At 42.9% G+C, this 21274-nt stretch overlaps 1 protein-coding gene across 1 annotated transcript in view; it reads right to left on the reverse strand.

Annotated features, from left to right (window-relative positions):
* CCDC178 (coiled-coil domain containing 178) overlaps positions 1–21274 on the reverse strand; it is a 277655-nt gene that overhangs the window by 139565 nt on the left and 116816 nt on the right. Inside the window, exon 2 of the mRNA XM_030190136.1 lies at positions 8678–8827. Coding sequence (XP_030045996.1) covers positions 8678–8827 — 150 coding nt within the window. The remainder of the gene's footprint in view (positions 1–8677; positions 8828–21274) is intronic.

Below are 21274 nucleotides of genomic sequence, written 5' to 3' on the forward strand. Positions count from 1 at the left end.
GGGTTAAAAGGTAAAGTTTGCCTTTTTGCGGATGACACCAAGCGTTGTAAGAGTGGACACCCCGGAGGGAGTGGAAAACATGAAAAAAAATCTGCAGAAGCTAGAAGAATGGTCTAATGTTTGGCAATTAAAATTCAATGTAAAGAAATGCAAAGTGATGCACTTAGGGAGTAGAAATCCACGGGAGACATATGTGTTAGGCAGTGAGAGTCTGATATGTAAAGACGGGGAGAGGGATCTTGGGGTGATAGTATCTGAGGATCTGAAGGCGACGAAACAGTGTGACAAGGCGGTGGCCGTAGCCAGAAGGTCGCTAGGCTGTATAGACAGAGGTGTGACCAGCAGAAGAAAGGAGGTGTTGATGCCCCTGTACAAGTCATTGGTGAGGCCCCACCTGGAGCATTGTGTTCAGTTTTGGAGGCCGTATCTTGCTAAGGATGTAAAAAGAATTGAAGCGGTGCAAAGAAAAGCTATAAAAATGGTATGGGATTTGTGTTACAAAACGTATGAGGAGAGACTTGCTGACCTGAACATGTATACCCTGGAGGAAGGGAGAAACAGGGGTGATATGATTCGGATCTTCAAATATTTGAAAGGTATTAATCCGCAAACGAACCTGTTCCGGAGACAGGAAGGCGGTAGGACTAGAGGACATGAAATGAGGTTGAAGGGGGGCAGACTCAAGAAAAATGTCAGGAAGTATTTTTTCACGGAGAGAGTGGTGGATACTTGGAATGCCCTCCTATGGGAGGTGGTGGAGATGAAAATGGTAACGGAATTCAAAAATGCGTGGGATAAACATAAAGGAATCCCGTTCAGAAGGAATGGATCCTCAGATGCTTAGTGGAGATTGGGTGGCAGCACTGGTGGTTGGGAGGTGGGGCTATTGGTTAGGAGGCAGGGCTAGTACTGGGTAGACTTCTATAGTCTGTGCCCTGAAAATGGTAGATACAAATCAAGGTCAGGTATACATATAAAATAGAGCATATGAGTTTATCTTGGGTAGACTGGATGGACTGTACATGTCTTTTTCTGCCGTCACCAACTATGTTACTATATGTAAGTGGTCCTTTTACTAAGCTGCAGTAAGCACTGACTTGTATGTCACCTGGGTCTCACCCTCACATCAGCATCATGGGGCACCGACTAGCTTTCTTTATTCTCCAACCACCCACTATCCTTCACATGTACCAAACAGAATCTTCAACTCAATGTAGGAACATCACACATCAACATCTATCCATTTACATTCAGTTTACCCATACCATTTCAGGTTTCGTACAAGCACCCTCCCCCATGCAGCAAACGTATAACATTATGAAATTAGATTCTATGAAGAGTCCACAATCTCCACATGGGGCTTTCTAATAGATCTGTCAATGGTCCAGTCTCGGTATTGGGCTTTGATATGGTGGCAGACTCAGGGGTCCTCCAGCTCAATGCAATAACTCGGGTCAGGATTCATCCTCTGGAAAATCACCTCCATAATTCAGATTTCTCTCCAGGTTTCCACTATGCACATGACTGGTAGGGGAACGTATGGGTAACCCAGTCCCCACATATCCCAAACCACGTTCTTTGCTCACCTGGGGAAGCTTCTTGTCACCCGCTCTCCCATAGTCAATCCAAGGCTCCTCCAGCTATTCTTTTGGCACTGAATTGCTCAATCAGCTGCCAGCCACCTCCTCTGGTCTCAAAATAGCAACACCGTCTCCCCCAGATGGGTCCATGCCGATATTAAAGCTTCTGAGTAGGTGATCAACCTCCAGGCTCCTCACTACCCACTGAACTGTCAGTGCCATGGAGACATCCAGGTCCACTGCCACCATGGCTAAGCACAAATACTCCAGCATGGGGCAAGGCATTGGAAGGTCTGTCTCCAAGTCTTTTGGCACCTTCCGCAAGATGCTCTGTTCATTCCCCCGTGCAGCCAGCACACCACCAAGTTTTCTCTTCAGGCTCCCCCAAAGAGATGCAGGTACTGGGATTGCCACTCTTAATTCCAGTGGTAGCCCCTACAAAGGGACCACAAGTTCTTTCTCCACTGGCTTCCTCCTCTGACCCCATCCCCTCATCTAGTCCAGCATGCTGTCTGGGCTGCTTGTGATTAAAGATGATGTCGAGAAAGTACTAGCACTCAACTCCCCTTCACCATCACTTCCCCAACTTTTTCAAGTTGTCTCCAACAAATTTGGGCTTCCAGGTCCTGAGCAGGTCTTTGAACTTGCCAGCCTCTGAGGCTTCTCCTTTGTCACCTCCATTGTCTCCGACCCTGCTCCAGTAGTGCTCACCACTCAGCTCTCTAATCTTTCTTGGTCTTTTCCAGGAACGAGGACTCTGCCACAAGGGCTGACTCACTCACTTCCCAGTGATAGAAACTAGTGCCACACTGCCCACAGCACAATTGTACTGGGCCGCCTCTCCCTGGTGACTGTAGTTTGGGAAGATGATATGCTCTACTGTTGTTCCATCCTCCAGTGCCAACTGTCACCTATGACATTTGCCACTTCTCTTTTTGACTTCTGTATTGATTTGAAGAAACTTAAGTTCTGTTTCACCATTATGTTTCTGAAATCTATCCTTCAGAGTTATACACAGATTGACCTTTTGTGGTAAAGAACTGCAAATTTCATGAAAAAAATACTTTGAGCAATACAGACTTTCTGTGATATTCTGAGGCAGAAGCAGCAAATTGTTGTGTACCCACAAACAAGACGCAGAAGCAGAGAGCAGCAGACACATGACTTCCAGGGCGCATGCAACAAAATAAAATAAGCTTTGCCTTGTCACTCATTCCTTCTTCAGGTCATACTCAAATAGGAGTGACCAGTGGCGTAGCCAGACAGCCAGTTTTGGGTGGGCCTGAGCCCAAAGTGGGTGGGCACAAAATTTTCTCTGCTCCACCCTCCCTCCACCACTATACCCACCATTTCTCCCTCCTCTCCACCCCTATGCCTACCATTTCTCCCCACCTATCCCCTCTGTATGCAGCATGTGTCCCTCCCCTCCTCCTCAAACACAGCCAAGACTTCTCCCTTCCTCACCCCTCCACCCCTTTGCTGCATCTCCCTCACCCACCAACCAAGCCTCATCTTTCCATCTTCCCTCCCCCCTGTGCAGCATCTTTCTTTCCATCTTCCCTTCCCCCTGTGCAGCTGCTGTGTCCCCCCGTCTTCCCTCCCCCATGCGACATCTCCCCCCCCCCCCCCCGTAGCGCAAGGAGATTGAGCGGCAGCCGGCACTGGCAGGCAGCGTGTGGGAATCGCTGCGACTGGAATCGCCGTCAGGAACTTTTCTGCTGGGCGGGCCTGACCCGAAATTGGGTGGGCCCAGGCCTGCCCGTGGCTACGCCCCTGGGAGTGACAGTAGACAATGCAAGGTCATTTTTACTTTGGGCCAAACTGATGGTACAGCTGCTTTCAACATCCATGAAAATTTCCTTAACACATGAAACCGAACCAGTTAACAAGATCTCAAACACTGTGGCTTTGGGCCAAATTGATGGTACAGCAGCCTGGAACATCCATGAAAATGACCTTAACATTTGAAACAGAACCAGTTAATAAGCTTTCAGTCAACGATGGCTTAGGCTGAACTATGTATAGAGCTAAGAGCTTTCTGGAAATGCTCATTTTAAATGAAACTCCATTCTCCTCTCCTGTTTTATAAAATGCTCAGCGACATCAACATATAATTTCATATTTGACATTAAAGTCAGAAGTAGCTCTTTTTCAAGTCTCTCCTGCCCTGTTGTATTCCTGCAATAGTTTCTAATCCTTTTTAAAGCAGAGAAAGATCTTTCTACTGTAACTGTAGTGCTCGGAATTGTATGAATCAATGTGCCAAGTTTGTAACTTTCCCTGAAGCAAACAGAATCTAGCCCAGTATTTCTTAGTATTTTATGGATTTTGTGTGGATATTTAAAATGGAACTTTTTAGATGAATCATAGGCTCCAGCTTTGTGGCACCCCCAATATTCATTCCAGCACTTCCCGGACAGCAGAGCTGAAATCTTTGGGATGTAGCAATGAGGCTTAATGATAGGAGACAGCGGGAGTGTGCTTGGCCCATTATGTGGGTGAAACCAGTAGGAGGAATTTGTTGCCCTTACAGCTCAGCCCATCCTTCCTGTGACTAGAAGCCTTCCCATTGCCTTGATTCTACCACAGCCTCTGTACTGGAAAGGGGGGAGGGGGAATTAGAGAGCTGTAGTGAGCTAAACCCTGACTTTGAGACAGGTAATTTACAAATTTTTAGACTCCTGAAAAAATCCAGACATTTGGCGATCCTAGCCTCTTGAATCCTGAGCACAGCTGACAGGAACCCCCCCCCCCCCTAAACGTTTGGAGATTCAATGTATTCTTTGAAGGCCCTGCGAGGCGGGATTACTCTTTTACACCAATCGGGTTGTCTGCTCTGTTGTTGACAAGGGAAGACACTAACTGAATCAAAGATAAAATAGCATGTTGGTAGGGCAGGGCTGGGGGGGGGGGTTCAGAGAATCCCTTGAATGCCCATGCCACTGGGATCAGACCTCCCCGTCTGTCCTTTCCTCCCAGAACTGCACTTCCCTAAGCCTAGAACAGGCTTTTCCTGCTCCCAAGCTGGACTCCCTTCATCCACCCGGAGCACTTCTCATACTTCAGTTATTGCTGTAGTTGGCAATAGCTTCCTCTGTTATCCAGCCTTAAGTTATTGGCCTTTCTGGACACCCCCTCTCTTCCCACAGGTCCTGGCGGGGGTAAGGGCAACCAAAGATCTCATGAACTCCCCAACAATAATATTTATAATCTCCCAAACTCCTCCTCAAATGCCATTCAACAACCAGAAACCTTTCCCTCTGAACTTTTCCCCAAACACTCCCTTTAAGACTAGGCTTTATATATCCGCAGAAACAAAAGGGGTTCGAAGTTTCCACAAAGGTTCAACAAAAAAAGAAAAAGTGGAAAAACACAACTTCAAGAGATCAGTCCGAGACAAGGGGTGAGATGCTCCAGGAAAGCTTTATTAGGGACCCTACATGGTCCGTGTTTCGGCTTTTAAAAAAGCCTTCATCAGGGGTCGATCAGTGGATGCACAAAATATATACTGATTGACAATGGAGCACATAAACTTTCGTCTCTGAATAAAATAAAATAAAGTGTACTGCCTCGTACCAACAGATTCAGTTCAAAATAGTATTGAAAAATTTTACCCATGCAGAAAAAAATGGCCTTAGTGCACAGGAATGACCCACGTAAGAATGTGCTAAGGCCATACTTACCCCTTACACAGTTTGGTAAATGGTCCCTTAGATTTGTGCATCATTCAAGCAGGATCTGGTTTTGAGTTTTCCATTTATCAAAAGGAAACTGATGGTAACACTTCGTTACATGTTTCTAGTGCTCACCCTTCCCATTTGAAAACAGGTTTTTTCTTCAATGCCACATTTGTTCAACTGAATGTGAAACTAAAATCTGTACCATTTCTAATTCCACTATAACTTTTTTGATATTTATTTGTTACATTTGTATCCCACATTTTCCCACCTATTTGTAGGCTCAATGTGGCTTACATAGTACCGGAGAGGCCTTTGCAGGCTCCATTGTGAACAAATACAGGGTGATGTTGTGGTAAAATCAAGTTCATGTGGCACAGCCACATTAGGGAATCGGAGAACCGCAGTGTTCAGATATTGGGTGGTTATGTCTAGCAGGATATTTTAATGTTTGCCATTTGCTGATAAGATTCCTGGGTTCATTTTAAAATGTCCTTTTGTGTGTACTGTTTATACAAATGAATGTGTTGAAATTCAGGCTTACTGTACTATCACAATGCTGATTTGTCACCAATAATGCACACATTCAGTGGGGCTTTTTCCATTTCCTCTCTAGCTTTCGAGTTGCTAACATGATATTCTAGTAAAAACATATGTAGGGTCAATTCATGCTGAATAGTTATTAGAAACTATGATAACAAAAGTCATTATACCGCAGTTCAGTTTTGACAGTAAAACTTCTGCAATATTGTCACAGATCCTCATGCATTAGTGCAATGATCCTTTATATTAAAATCAAAAGATCACTGCAGTCTGGATACACAAGTCATGCAAATCAAGGCATGTTCTTTTCTGTTCTCACAGACTGCATATTTTCTTCTTTCTCCTACCTCTCTTGCTACCCTTCGCCCTCATGCATTGCCTACCTTTAATTAACTATATTTCTTTTGAATACTAATTAATGTTATTGGGCAGGCCCAAAAAAGTAGATGAATTTAATGCAGTCTCTTTATGTTTCAGCCAGTAATAAATTATTTAAGTGTACTGGCACATTAAGATAGTCACCACCACAGAAACTGTGGAGAAGTGAGCTAATTTATTTACATTTACCCTCCTTTTTTAAAATCCTGAAATGTGGAAAACAAATATCAAAGCTTCCAGGTCCAGTCCCACATTTAGCTCTTGATTCTGCTTTTCGGATGTTTCAAATGGAATTTGATTTTCAAATTCTTTTTAATATCTGAAAAATACAGGTTTAAAATGCTGAAAACATAAAAGGCCTGATATTTAAATCTATTTATCCACGTAGAAGGTACTGCAACCTAGATAAACAGCGCTGACCAGGGCCAATCATTAATTTTCATTAGCATTACCCGGAAAATACCACTGAAAATGATCACTAAGGCCCTGATGCTCAGAAGCAAATACAAGCGCTAGAGGCCATTAGCGCCAGAATAGCACCCGCATTGACCAGTGCACAATGCTCAGAGACCCTTACCATAGGGAACGATGAGCTTGGCAATCATCTGCACAATTAGCATGCATATGTAGTCAAAAGAATGTAAATAAGGTAATTTCCCATTCCCTCTGATGCTCATAGAACAGCACACTGAACAAGGGCACCTGTACCATTGCAAACCTTATGCTAGCTTGGAGCTGGCTTTAGGGTGTCTGAAGAGGCGGAGAAGCCTTTTTTGGCTTTATTATAAAGTTTGTTCTTTTTGATTCCATCCCTCCCCAGCTTCCACCTGGTCAACCCCCCCCCCCCCCCCCCCAATCTCAGTTGTCTGATAAGAGGATGTAAGCAAATTTTTTTCATGTCTAGGGTTTTTCACCCACTAATGCTGAGCTTCTCATTGTTCCTTTGTATAAACCTCTGCCACACAAAGGGGAAACCCAGGCAAGCAAGGCCAGCTAGATACTGATGACTGGTGAGAGAGAGGTCTTGTGCGAATGCGCCAGGCACAACCTTCCCCCTTAACTTCCTAATGCTCAACGCTAACAGCGAACAGATGACTTGCATACTATTAGTGTTGAGCATTAGGACATTTTTTTATGGTGCTGTTCCGATGTTATTTTCAGTTTTGAGCATCAGGGCCTGACTGCCTTGGTACCATATGGATAGTGCTGGGGCAGAACAGGGGCAGTGCTATGATAGAGCCAGGAATTACCTGCTTAGCAGTGATACGTGGAGGGGCATAATCGAACGGGGACGACTACTCTGATGACGCCCATCTCTAAGGACATCTCGGTGAAGGGGCGGGAAAACCGCTATTATCAAAACAAGATGGGCGTCCATCTTTAGTTTCAATAATATGGTCAGGAACACCCAAATCTCAACATTTAGGTCGACCTTAGAGATGGTCGTCCCTGGTTTTCGGCAATAATGGACACCGAGGACCCCCATCTCAAAAACGACCAAATCCAAGGCATTTGGTCATGGGAGGAGCCAGCATTCGTACTACTACTACTACTACTACTTAACATTTCTAGAGCGCTACTAGGGTTACGCAGCGCTGTACAGTTTAACAAAGAAGGACAGTCCCTGCTCAAAGGAGCTTAGTGCACTGGTCCCCCTCACATGCCAGGGCACCAACCGGGCACCCTAGGGGGCACTGCAGTGGACTTCAAAAATAGCTCCCAGGTGCATAGCTCCCTTACCTTGGGTGCTGAGCCCCCCCAAATCCCCCCAAAACCCACTCTTCACAACTCTACACCACTACCATAGCCCTAAGGGGTGAAGGGGGGCACCTACATGTGGGTACAGTGGGTTTGGGGTGGGGGGGGGTTGGAGGGCTCCCATTTACCACCACAAGTGGAACAGGTAGGGGGGGATGGGCCTGGGTCCACCTGCCTGAAGTGCACTGCACCCACAAAAAACTGCTCCAGGGACCTGCATACTGCTGTCATGGAGCTGGGTATGACATTTGAGGCTGGCATAGAGGCTGGCAAAAAAATGTTTTTTAATTTTTTTTGGGTGGGAGGGGGTTGGTGACCACTGGGGGAGTAAGGGGAGGTGATCTCCGATTCCCTCCGGTGGTCATCTGGTCAATTGGGGCACTTTTTTGAGGCTTGGTCCTAAAAATAAATGGACCAAGTGAAGCCGGCCAAATGCTCGTCAGAGCTGGCCATCATTTTTCCATTATTGGCCGAAGCTGGCCATCTCATAACCATGCCCTCGTCCCACCTTCCATACCCTTCCAAAATGCCCCCTTTAACTTTGGCCGGCTCTGCGATGGAAAGCAGTTGGAGCCGGCCAAAATCGGCTTTCCATTATACCGATTTGGTCGGGTTCGAGAGATGGCCGGCCATCTCCCGATTTGTGTCGGAAGATGGCCGGCGATCTCTTTCGAAAATAAGTAGGATAGTTATTCTAATTAATAATTTGTTTTAATGAAATAAAAAATGTGTTTCCAATACCTGTTTCATATCATGAAGATTAGATTCCATTTTGACTCTCTTCTCATAGAACTCCATAAGGCTGTCTGCTTCATTTAGGAAAACATCCTGAAGTGCCTCATATTCATCAGCTAACTTTAGATTTTCTTCAAATACTTTCTTCTGATCAGCCTATACAGTAAATATATTGAATAAAAATAATGAAATGTAGCTTTTAAAACAGATACAATACATGTTTTATGACATTCTGCTCATTTTTGGGTTTTTTTTAAGGGTAACTATATACTGTAAATCCAAGTCACAAGAAATATATCAAATCAGTCCTGGACTTTAATGGCTGGAGAGGCATCAGACCCCGCTCCACAATTAGCAAAAAAAAAAAAAAAGTAGCAGTACTACAAAAAAGAATTTTCCAAAAGTCAGAGAAGGAGGCTACCCAACAAGGACATGGATCTGAGCAAAGTTTTTGATACTGTCCAGCATAAGAGGCTCACTAATACAACGAGAAGCAAAGGTGTAAGTCCCAAGGTAGACAATTTGATTAGAAACTGGATAAATGATATTTATTACATATTTTATTTAACCTAAATATCATCCACCTTTAAAAAGCCCTGGGTTATATACAACATCCTATATAATAAAACGCACCTCCAACATTCTGAAGCCGAGAAAGTGAAGCCTTCAAGCCTTGAAGCATTCCTGCAACGTTCCGGAACTATGTGTTGTCAATTGAGGAGATGGAACCTTACAGAGCACACAAATGCTTCAAGGCTTGAAGGCTTCACTTTCTCACACACACACACACTCACTCTCTGTCTCTCACATACACTCTCTCTCACACACTCTCTCTCTCTCACACTGTCTCTCTCTGACACAAACACACACACACTCTGTCTCTCTCACTCATTCTCTCTCACATACACACTCCATCTCTCACCCACACACTCTCTCTCAAACATACACACTCCGAGGAAAGGGGGTATGGAACACGCTGGGGAGGAGAGGGAGGGAGGCCTGCACCTCGGACAGAAGGGGGGCCTGGAACTCGGAGGGGAGGAGAGGGAGGGAGGGAGGGAGGGAGGGAAGGAAGGAGGGGGGTCATGGAACTTGGAGCCTCCCCCCCACACACACACTCACTCTCTGTTTCTCACATACACTCTCACACACTTTATCTCTCACACACACTCTCTCTCTCTCTCTCTCTCTCTCTCACACACACACACTCACTCTCACACACACATACACTCTGTCTCTCACACACACTCTCTCTCTCTCTCTGACACAAACACACACACTCTGTCTGTCTGTCTCTCACTCATTCTCTCTCTCACACACACACTCCATCTCTCACACACACACACTCTCTCTCACACACACACACACACTCTCTCTCTCTCTCTCTCTCTCAAACATACACACTCCGAGGAAAACCTTGCTAGCGCCCGTTTCATTTGTGTCAGAAACGGGCCTGTTTTACTAGTATTAATATAAAATACAATACATACTAAGGAGCCGATATTCAGACTGTAGGAGGGAGCCTGGCTAACTCCCACAGTCTGTGGTCAGCCCAGATATTCAATGCCAGGCTGTATCCAGCAACCAGAATCAAATATCCAGTTTATTGTTAGCCAGTTTAAGGTAGCTGGCTAAAGCAATATTTAAAGATAGCCGGTTAACTTTAAACAAGTTAAAGCTATACCACCTATTTAAGCAGCCCAATGTGGCCGCTTTCAATAGCTGGATATGGATTAAATATTCAGGGATAGCCAGCTATATTACGCGATATAGCCGGTTATCTCCTAGGCACTACCTGGGAATATTCAGCAGAGGATAACCAGCTATCCCTCACTGAATATCACCAGATAGCTAGTTAAGTGCCATTTAACTAGCCAGGTGCCCCATTCCTGGCTGGTTAAATGGTTTTGAATATCAAGGAACCAAAATATATATGAAAATATACATGATAACAGAGGATATTCGTAAATAGAATTCTATAGGAGAAGAAAAATGCTTTAGGAAAATCAGCATTGGAGTTGGTTCTGTTCAATATTTTGTGAGCAATATTGTAGAAGGAAACATTTGGATTTTTCTGAAGGCAGATTCCCAGGGGAAAAAACAGAATGAAATATGATCTAAGAAAGCATGACGAGTAGTTGAATGCTTGAGACTTAATATTCAATACAAAAAAGTGCAGAGTCATGTACGTGAGAGTGATATGTGATAGGTGGTGAAAAGCTGATGTGCACTGATTTCAGAATAGTCTGATGTTCTTAAAGTAGCAAAATTGAGTGATAAGGCAGTGGTCAGAACAAAGCGTGAGATACAGCCAACAGAAAAAAAAGAGGTGATAATAACTATTTACAGGTGTGTTCATTTCTAGAAGTTGGAGGTTGTTCTCAGACAGGATATAGGGAGACTGGAGATGGTTAAAAGAAAGACAACCAAACACTCTATGGCCATGTTCTTTAGTGCAAGGTCCAAGGGCCAATAGCAGCCCCTGTAGACCATTGTGGTGGCCCCTATTGTCTTAATGCTTTTTCTTCTGCTATTCTCTGCCTCTCTACCCAAGCTCAAGATAGAAAGGGGGAACTGGCTAGGGGGAAGAGCCACATACTTGAAGGACAAGGCATCTCTCAATAAATGAACAGAATACACTTAGAAATGCCCACCTTCATGAGGATACCCCCAATTAAAAGTTTGAGGGTGGGCTGGTGAGGATGGATGTCTAACACACACTGGTCAGCAGTGTTGCAGCTCCGAATGGGAAGATATTTGGTTGTGCTCTTTTAGCTCAATAGACTCCATAGCGGCCCCTTCTTAAAAACTGGTGAAGACCACTGCTCTATGAGATAAGACTGAAAGACCTTAAACCAGAGTTACTAACCTGTAGCAGGCCCTGTATTCCCACAGCTGGGTGATGTCATCCGATGGAGCTATGTGCGGATGTTGACTAGCAAGGTCAAGAACTTTCTAGCAGCATCCCACTGCACATATGCTGGTGCCTTCCCACCCGATGTGCAAGCAGGGGTTCCTCAGTCATTGTAAAAAAGTTAAAGAATTCAACTCCAAGGGGAAGGTATGTAAGAATACTTGGCCTGCTGTCCTAAGAGAACATCTGTTACGGTGAGTAGCATTGCTTTCTCTGAGGACAAGCAGGCTGCTAGAAAATTCTTGATCTCACTACTCGGTGTCTGCACCAGGCTCCGTCGGATTACATCATCCAGCTGTGACAACAGCTTGCTTGTCCTCGGAGAATATGTATATCCTAGCAGAGCAAAAAAACAGGGGGAATATGATAAAGCCATTTAAATATCAAAATATGTTAATACAGCAGAAGAAAAACATTTTCAATAGAAACTAAGGGGTTAGAATATGAAGCTCCAAGGTGAAGATCCAGGTTCAACATCTAGAATTGTTTTAATTGCTGCAGGGATGGGGACAATCTGCATGGAATTACCATGGGAATGGGATCAATCTGCATGGTAATAGCACGGTAGCAGTAATAATGATCACGGTTTTACCATGGGGATAGGGAGTGTTAATGCAGTGAAACCTCCAAAACGTCAATGCACAGATTTGGAAGAACAGGTACTTAATGAAATCAAAAACTTGTAATAATGTTTTGCCATTTTGGCAGAGCAAGGAAATGGTTTGTCCTAACTATGTCAGCTTGCAAAGTATCTTTTAGCTGTTCCAGCAACCAGTACTTCATCTGAAAGAACATTTTCACTCACTGAACTTAACCACATATGGCCAAAGAACACTGCTGAATCCTGAAATGAATGATGGACTCTTATTTTTCAATCCAAAGCCACACATAACACAGAAATAAATAAAAATTTTCAGTTAAAAAAAAAAGAAAGATACTTATTATATAGCTCAACATTTCCTAATCAGTATTTTTCATTATGGTTAAATAGAATTTTCCTTCAACCTGTGTGTGAGTTATTTCTATATTTAAATTAGTGGGGATGGGGAAAAACTGTGTGGGGATGGGGAGAAAATACATGGGAATGGGGTGGGGATGTGGACAGAATGGACAGTGGTGGAGTGGGGATGGGTAGAAGATGGGAACTATTTTTATTACTATCTACAATAATGCAACCTAGTGAGTCAATACTGAAAACCACAAATGCTGATTACATAAGTACCTTTATAAAATTTCTGATCCCCCCCCCCCCTTCCCCACAGATCACATAAATTTTAGTCATTCAAGTCGCTATCTGACAGAATTTATGCATTTTAAAAAGTGCAGGATTTTTGACATGATAAGTTATGCTCTTATATTAAAAAGAGAGTACCAACATTTAGGGGCATAGTTATCAATATGGGCTTCCATTAAGACATGTTATTTTACCACAGATGTCTAAGTCAGACTTTGGATGTTTAGCGCTAAATGTCCCAAATCCAAATAGCATATGTAAGCATTTTCAAAAAAGCAAAAAGAAAAGAAAAAGTGGTTAGTGCAGCGGACTTTGATCCTAGGGAACTGGATTCGATTCCCACTGGAGCTCCTTGTGATCTTGGGCAAGTCACTTAACCCTCCATTGCCCCTGGTACCAAAACTTAGATTGTGAGCCCTCTAGGGACAGAAGAAGTACCTGCATACAATGTGTACAACACTGCATAGATCTAGTAGCACTGTAGAAATGATTAGTAGTAAGGTTTTCTGCTTTGTGTGTACCTTTTAGGCCATTTTCAAGAAAAAACAAACCACACAAGTGAAAAATGTAGAAAATCAAGCTATTGGGATGTAGAAGGGCCAGCATTTTTAGTAGACTGGTCCCCCAGAGATCCCAGGAGAGCAATAGGCCACCCTAGGGGGCACTGCTGTGGTCTATTGCTCCCAGGTACACAGCTCACCATTGCTCTCTTGTCCACTGAGCCCTCCAAAACCCACTACCCCCAACTAAGGGGGTACCTATATGTGGGTATAGTGGGTTGCCGGTAAGACATATTTTTAAAGTTATTTGTTGAAAGCTATGCTTATCTAGTCAGTGGTAGCACTTACCTGTTTACCACCATGATTATGCATATAACTTTAAACAGATAACTTCATTTAAAGTAATATGGCTGACCCACAATTAAATATTGGCTCCTAGATGTTTAACATTCTGTCATGGTTTTGAAAATTTAATTCATAATACTTCAAAGTTTTATAGTGTATTTTTATTGTCAATAATCAAGATTCTGTTTGTGCCTTTGGTATTGTTTACTAAAAAAACACAGTTCCAGATTATTAAATGCAAACAATATTATTGGCTCATTACACTTCTTCTACATCTGTGTTAATGTTATGTTTGATAGTCTTCAAAGCTTAATTATACCATATACACCTGTCAATATGTTAGAACAGATGAAAAGAGATGATTTATTTTACATGGCACCCTAGGAAGAATTCAACAGCATTGTTTTATATTCATATAATTCTTCAGAGCTGAATGTTACAGCTTATTCTTTCAACATAGATGTACACTATGCATTTTTACTTCATGAAAAATGCTGATTGGAATACACAGTGGTTACAGAATTAGTGGCTTTTGATATCCAAATTGCACAGGTTTCCTGTGTTACTTACATGATGTTCTAATTTCGTATTCTCCAGTTTGCACATTGCATTCTTCTTAGGCAAATCTTGAAATATATATTAGATTTAGATTTGTTTGATACTTCTCACCACACAGCCTTTAGCTGTATGGCTCCTACGCTTTGAAATTCTATTCCCCTAGATATTAGAGGTCTCATATGAGAAGTTTAAGATATGTTAAAATCTGGAGAACGTTGTATACCAATGCCTGTATGGGAAACAAACTTCTAGATATTGAGGCTACAATGATGGAAACGGACTTGGATTTAGTGGTGGTCACGGAGACGTGGTTCATGGAGAACCATGACTGGGATGTTGCTATACCTGGCTATAATCTATTCAGGAAGGACAGAGTAGGAAAAAAAGGGTGGAGGTGTGGCATTATATGCTAAGAATGATATCCAAGTGACAGAACTGCAGGACATGCGGGGTATGGAAGAAGCGCTGTGGGTTAAACTGGAAAGAGGGAAAGGAAAATATATCTATATGAGAGTGATATACAGACCACCCTCACAGTTGGAGGAAATGGACAGGGACTTAATTTAAGACATCTGCAGCTTGCTTGTAGACTTGTGAATTTGTACCTATGAGCCTGCAAACACTTTTTCAAAGGGAAGCTCCCTGCAGAGATTATCTTTGAACACTTGTGGGCTCATTTTCGAAAGAGAAGAACACCCATCTTTTGACACAAATCGGAAGATGACGTCCTTCTCACAGAAACGTCCAAATCGGTATAATCGAAAGCTGATTTTGGATGTCCCCAACTGCACTCCGTTGCAGGGACGGCCAAAGTTCAAGGGGGCGTGTCGGAGGCATAGTGAAGGCGGGACTTGGGCGTGCCTATCACTTGGATGTCCTTGATCCATAATGGAAAAATAGAAGGATGTCCCTGATGAGCACTTGGACGTTTTTACCTGGACCTGTTTCTCTTTTGACTAAGGCACAAAAAGGTGCCTGAAATGACCAGATGACCACCGGAGAGAATCAGGGATGACCTCCCCTTACTCCCCCAGTGGTCACTAACCCCCTCCCACCCTCAAAAAACATCATTAAAAATATTTTGTGCCAGCCTCTATGCTGGCCTCAGATGTCATACTCAGGTCCATGACAGCAGTATGCAGGTCCCTGGAGCAGAAATCCGCTGTACCCACAGCTAGGTGCCCCCCTTCACCCATAAGGGCTATGGTAGTGGTGTACAGTTGTGGGTAGTGGGTTTTGGGGAGGGGGGGTTGGGGGGCTCAGCACACAAGGTAAGGGAGCTATGTTCCTGGGAGCAATTTAGGAAGTCCACTGCAGTGCCCCCTAGGGTGTCCGGTTGTTGTCCTGGCATGTCAGGGGGACCAGTGCACTATAAATGCTAGCTCCTCCCATGACCAAATGGCTTGCATTTGATCTAGTCTGAGATGGAGGTCCTTGGTTTTGATTATCGCCAAAAATCAGAAATGTCTATGTCTAGGGACGACCAAATTTAAGGATTTGGACATCCCTGATGGTATTTTTGAAACAAAAAATGGACGTCCAACTTGTTTTTCGAAAATACGGGTTTCCCCACCCCTGGATCCGGACATTTTGCGAGGACGTCCCTTTCGAACATGCCCCTCTTGGGGAACTACAGGTAACACAAGAACTTTTCTACTGATATACTTTGCAGATAAACAGCAAGCAAGATAAAATAGATGCTGACCATTCATGCTATTTCAGAAAATTCAATAACTAGTCGTTAGATGATTTACTATATTCATTTCTAGAGCTGTAAAGTTATGCTAATCCTGTGATCTTAATTGAGTTTCTTGAGGTTTCCAGTGCAATAAATATTAGTAGTAAAGATCAATTAAAGAGACCTAGTCCATTCTCAAGAAAAAAGAATTTCAAGTCAGTTTTGGAAAACTTGCACAACATTTGCATCTGTAAGTAGCAGACTACATGTACAAACTGGCACATATGTATAAGTAGTGATTTTAGAAAAGGTACTACTTATATATATATATTTAAAAACAGTGTGATGCAGGCTTACACATCCATGGAAGATGTATGTTTAGGGTATTCTGTGATGTTCCTTCCAATTATGGGGTACAGTTATCAACGTGAGCTACGAATAAGGGGTGCAGCTATTAACATGGGCTATCATTAAGATGTTACTTTACCATTTCTACCTTGGCCGGATCAAAGTAAGCTAACATTTATTATAAATTGGAAGGAAAGTATCAGGAGAGCAATGTACCAAAATAGGTGAGCAGAACTTTTGGCTAAAGGTATTTTCAGAGGAGAATTATCAGAAACTGAGCCCATATATCCTTTTAAAGGATTGGGATGATTTGAGTAAGAAGGTTCTAGCTAAAATTGCTCCTAGTACAACAAAGAAATGACCATTACCAAAAAGATGGCCATGGTTTAACCAGGAAGCTTTACAGGGGGAAAGATTGTGTAGGAAATTACAGAGAAAATAGATAAAAAATTGAACGGAAGTTAATAAAAGGAGCTTGGAGGAGAGCTGTTCATGAATATAAGAATAAGGTTAAACAAACAAACTGTGTCTTGTTGCAGTTTCTTGATTATGCTGGTATTACTGGAAATGTCTACAAATGGTTTCAAGTTTTTTGGGTAGCAGGCCTTATCGAGTAAAAATGCGAGGCTCATTATAATCTGAATGGAGATTTGAATGCATTGTACCACAAGGTTCACCTATCTCTCCAATTTTGTTTAATATAATCATGGCCCCTTTGGGAAAGAGTTTGGCGACCTTTGGGTTAAACCCATTTATTTAAATAAGACTTGGTCTGGACACATTGGAATCTTGGGTTACAACAGTGAAGCTTAATTAAACAGGGAAAAAACTAAATTTTTGATTATCAGTAGCCTATCCAGCTTATTTTCGAAAGAGAAAGACGCCCATATCTCAAACCAAATCGGGAAATGGGCGTCTTTCTCCTGTGGGCGATCAAATCGGTATAATCGAAAGCCGATTTTGGTCGTCTTCAACTGCACTCCATCGCAGGAACGATGATGGGGGTGTGTCGGAGGCATGGCAAAGGCGGGACTGGGGCGTGGTTATCGGCTGAGGAGAGATGGGCGTCTTTAGCTGATAATCGAAACAAGAAGGGCGTTTTTGACGAGAATTTGGTCCGCTTTATTTGGACCCTTTTTTTTCAGGTCCAAGTCCTAAAGAAGTGCCCCAACTGACCAGATGACCACTGGAGGGAATCGGGATGACCTCCCCTGATTCCCCCAGTGGTCACTAACCCCCTCCCTCCAAAAAAAACCCACTTTACAAACTTTTTTCCCAGCCTGTATGCCAGCCTCAAATGCCGTACCCACCTCCATAACAGCAGAATGTGTTCTATCCTCTGACAGCCTTTCCCTGGTTCTGATGCGGGTCTCGGGTGAGTGTGACACCTTTTCTGTTAAGGGCACTACAGAGTCACATCAGCAATGCATTGTGGTGGGTGTATGGTATTGGGCTCCGTGATTCCACTAGCTTGTGTTACATGCTCACGATGTTGGTAGTTGGTAGGCTCTACTCCCATGGTGCTTTACCCTCTGCTTACTGGGTCAGAGTGTGCCCTGTTTTGTTTCCGGTAGTCCATGAGGTAGTGGCCATTGTTGTAAGACAGTTTTAGATCCCTTTCATGTGTTAGCCACATTACAGAACTTAGTTCTTACTTTGAATGTTGCTGAAAGAGGGCATTGTACATCATTCTGCCAGCTCTGACCTACTGCTAATCTCAGTACCAGCGAGACTCGTTGCCAGTGGAGCACAACCTCTGATCTGCAGTTAAGTGTGATTAAATGTGCTTATTCCAATAAAGGACGTTTTCGGAGACATTAGTCTTCAGGTGTCAACTGGTATGCCAAGATTATACAGCAGCAACAAGTCCTAGAGGCCTGCGTGTATGCAGGTCCCTGGAGCACTTTTAGTGGGTACCGCAGTGCACTTCAGGCAGGCGGACCCAGGCCCATCCCCCCTACCTGTAACACTTGTGCTGGTAAATGGGAGGCCTCCAAAACCCACTGTACCCACATGTAGGTGCCCCCTTCACCCCTAAGAGCTATGGTAGTGCTGTACATTTGTGGGTAGTGGGTTTTGGGGGAGGGGGTTGGGGGCTCAGCACCCATGGTAAGGGACCTATGCATGTGGGAGCGTTGTCTGAAATCCACCGCACTGACCTCTAGGGTGTCCAGTTGGTGTCCTGGCATGACAGGCAGGCGAGTGTACTACGAATCCTGGACCCTTCCACGACCAAATGGCTTGGATTGGGACGTTTTTGAGCTGGGCATTTTTAGTTTCCATTATCGCTAAAAAACAAACAAACGCCCAGCTCGGAAACGACTAAATCCATGGCATTTTGGTCCATACAAACCGTATTTTCAAAGCGGAAGATGGACGCCCATTTTTTTCAAAAATACAGTCTGTCCCACCCCTTCACGTACCCGTTCTCGGACATAGACGCCCATGGAGATGGGCGTTCGCGTTCGATTATGCCCCTCCATATCAACTATTACTACTAGCAGCTTTACAATTTATATAATGCTACTTATGATTTGGAAACTAGTTTAAAAATATTGGGAGTTGTGATAGAAAACCACTTGACATTTGAACTTCAGACATCAGCCATGGCAACAAAGATTTTTAGAACATTATGGAAATTGAGATGGATAAGAAATTGTTTGCTGCACTGTTCAGAAAAAAAGAGTTTAAAGTAGTGTGAGGGATTTTAAAAATGCCTATTTCCTTTCCTGACAGAGAGAAACAAAAAAGTTTAAGCTGCGCACGGTCCTTCTAGGCAGTAGAGGGTGATGTCAGATACTTTTGGCATCACGTCATGTCTCATGACCCCATCTAAGATGGCAGTGAGTAGTGTGAAACAGGAAGTGCTATGATGTGTATAGTGGTCATCTCCATCTTGGAAAAGGAAATGGCTATGATGTCACTTCCTGTGATGTCACCAACAGGGGTGGGGTTTAGAGTGGGGTTATGCAAAAAGAAGTGGGGTTTGGTGCAGTGTTATGCAAATGAGGCATGATTAGGAGCAGGATTATGCAAAACAGATGAGGGTGTGGGTAGGGCTATGGCATCATATTTGGTGATATAAAATGGGGTGGGTTGGGCAGGGCTTGGGTGGAGAGTAGGAAATTCTGATTGGTTGGTGTGACCACTGTTTCTGGAATAAGCAGTATAAAATGTTTTGTACTTTTTTGGGATCTTGCCAGGTATTTGTGACCTGGATTGGCCACTGTTGGAAACAGGATGCTGGGCTTGATGGACCTTTGGTCTTTCTCAGTATGACAATACTTATGTACTAATGTACTTATGTACCAGAAGTGGATGTGTCCACCTGTCAAAATCAATTAAAGGTAATTAACAGTTGACAAATGCTACTGAGGTATACTACTTATATTGTAGTCTCCTATTATATGCAGCGTCTAATTCACCTGACTGAAAGGAGCGCTAGTCCACTATCTAGAGAATTTCTAATTCTTCACTATCTTAACTGTAAGAAAATTGTGTATAAAATCATGCATTCAACTCATTTTGTATATCAATAACTAAATGGTGGAATTTATTACCACTGGATATTAGGATTCAGGAAAATATGTTAAAAATGTCTGTTTCACAAATTTTTGTCGATATGATATTATGTTATAAATGCTTTCATCTTTTGATACAGATTCCTTTTTCTCTTTTTTCTCTGTGATTATCTATTACATTTTTAGAACATAAGAACATAAGAGTAGCCATACTGGGTCAGACCAATGGTCCATCTAGCCCAGTATCCTGTTTTCCAAACAGTGGCCAAGCCAGTTCACAAGTACCTGGCAGAAACCCAAATCGTGGGTTTGATTTTTTTTATTTAACTGTAAGCCACATTGAACTTAATGGCCAGTGTGGGTTAGAAATATTAATTAAAGTAATATAATTAACTAATGCTATTTTAGTACAGGTCCATTTTTATGCAATTGTAACCCTGGTCCCACCCAAAACAGCTCAGGATGCCAGTTACATTCTTTGGGTTAGGTGGCTCAACCAGGATTCCACCATAGAGTCTCTCACTAGTTCAGCTTCTAAGAACTTCACTCATAGACTAGGTTTTGTAAAAACAAACAAAAAAGTTCAGCTTTAATAACAGAAACAGGATAGTATAAACAGACTTTATGTAGCGCCCCTTAGGCCCCAGTGCCACTCTGATTCAGTGCAACATATAAGTTGGTTGTTGGTCATGGGAGAGATGGTAGGCTACTTTCCCCTGAATCAGAGCGCATTTCCGCCCAATATACTACAGTTGTTTAAATTGAAAATAGAGTGAGTGTTTCAACTCTCTCAGTTAATAAGTAGGCAAGGATCCTGAAGGCTTTTGCAAATTCAATAAAACCTTTATTGCACAGATGCTTTAAAACATGACATCAAAGTGTCAACACAGATCAAGTAGAGCTTTAAAGTGCCAAAACAATTAAAAAACAGTTTCAAAAATCACAGCTGAATAAATATTAAAGTGTTTTAGAATCTTCTATTCCAGCAACTCAGTTTTTGGGAGATCTCTTATGTATAGCAAAAGGTAAGTATAATTTATACTCCAGTTCAACTTTCCAGATACACTGAAATTGAACAACAAGCTAGTTTCTATGCTGATTAACTTTCACTAAGGAGACAGTGTGAAAGTAAATATTGTGCTATTCTCTGTGTTGATATTCCCAGAAACTAATTTTCTTCTTGTAAATGCACTTTTGTCTCTTACAGGTCAAATTAATTGTACCAGTTGGTATCAGGTAAGTATGTTGGTACTGCTATTCACCCTTGTCCCAGTACGTCCAAAGAATTCCAACAAAAAATAATTAAATGTTCAAATGAAGGAAAATAATAGTCTGCATACTAAACAAACAAACAAAAGATTTCTTTAAAAAAACCTGTTTCTTCGCTGGCTCGCCACTGTGTTGTGTTGGGTACTAAGGAAGTTGCTGTCCTCAATTGTACCAGGAGCTCTTCAGTTCAGGAGCCAGGAACATAGCACCTACTATCCTTAATGAACAAACTCAAC

This window comes from Microcaecilia unicolor, chromosome 1 (genome assembly GCF_901765095.1).
Source record: "Microcaecilia unicolor chromosome 1, aMicUni1.1, whole genome shotgun sequence".
In the NCBI taxonomy this organism is placed as follows: Eukaryota; Metazoa; Chordata; class Amphibia; order Gymnophiona; family Siphonopidae; genus Microcaecilia; species Microcaecilia unicolor.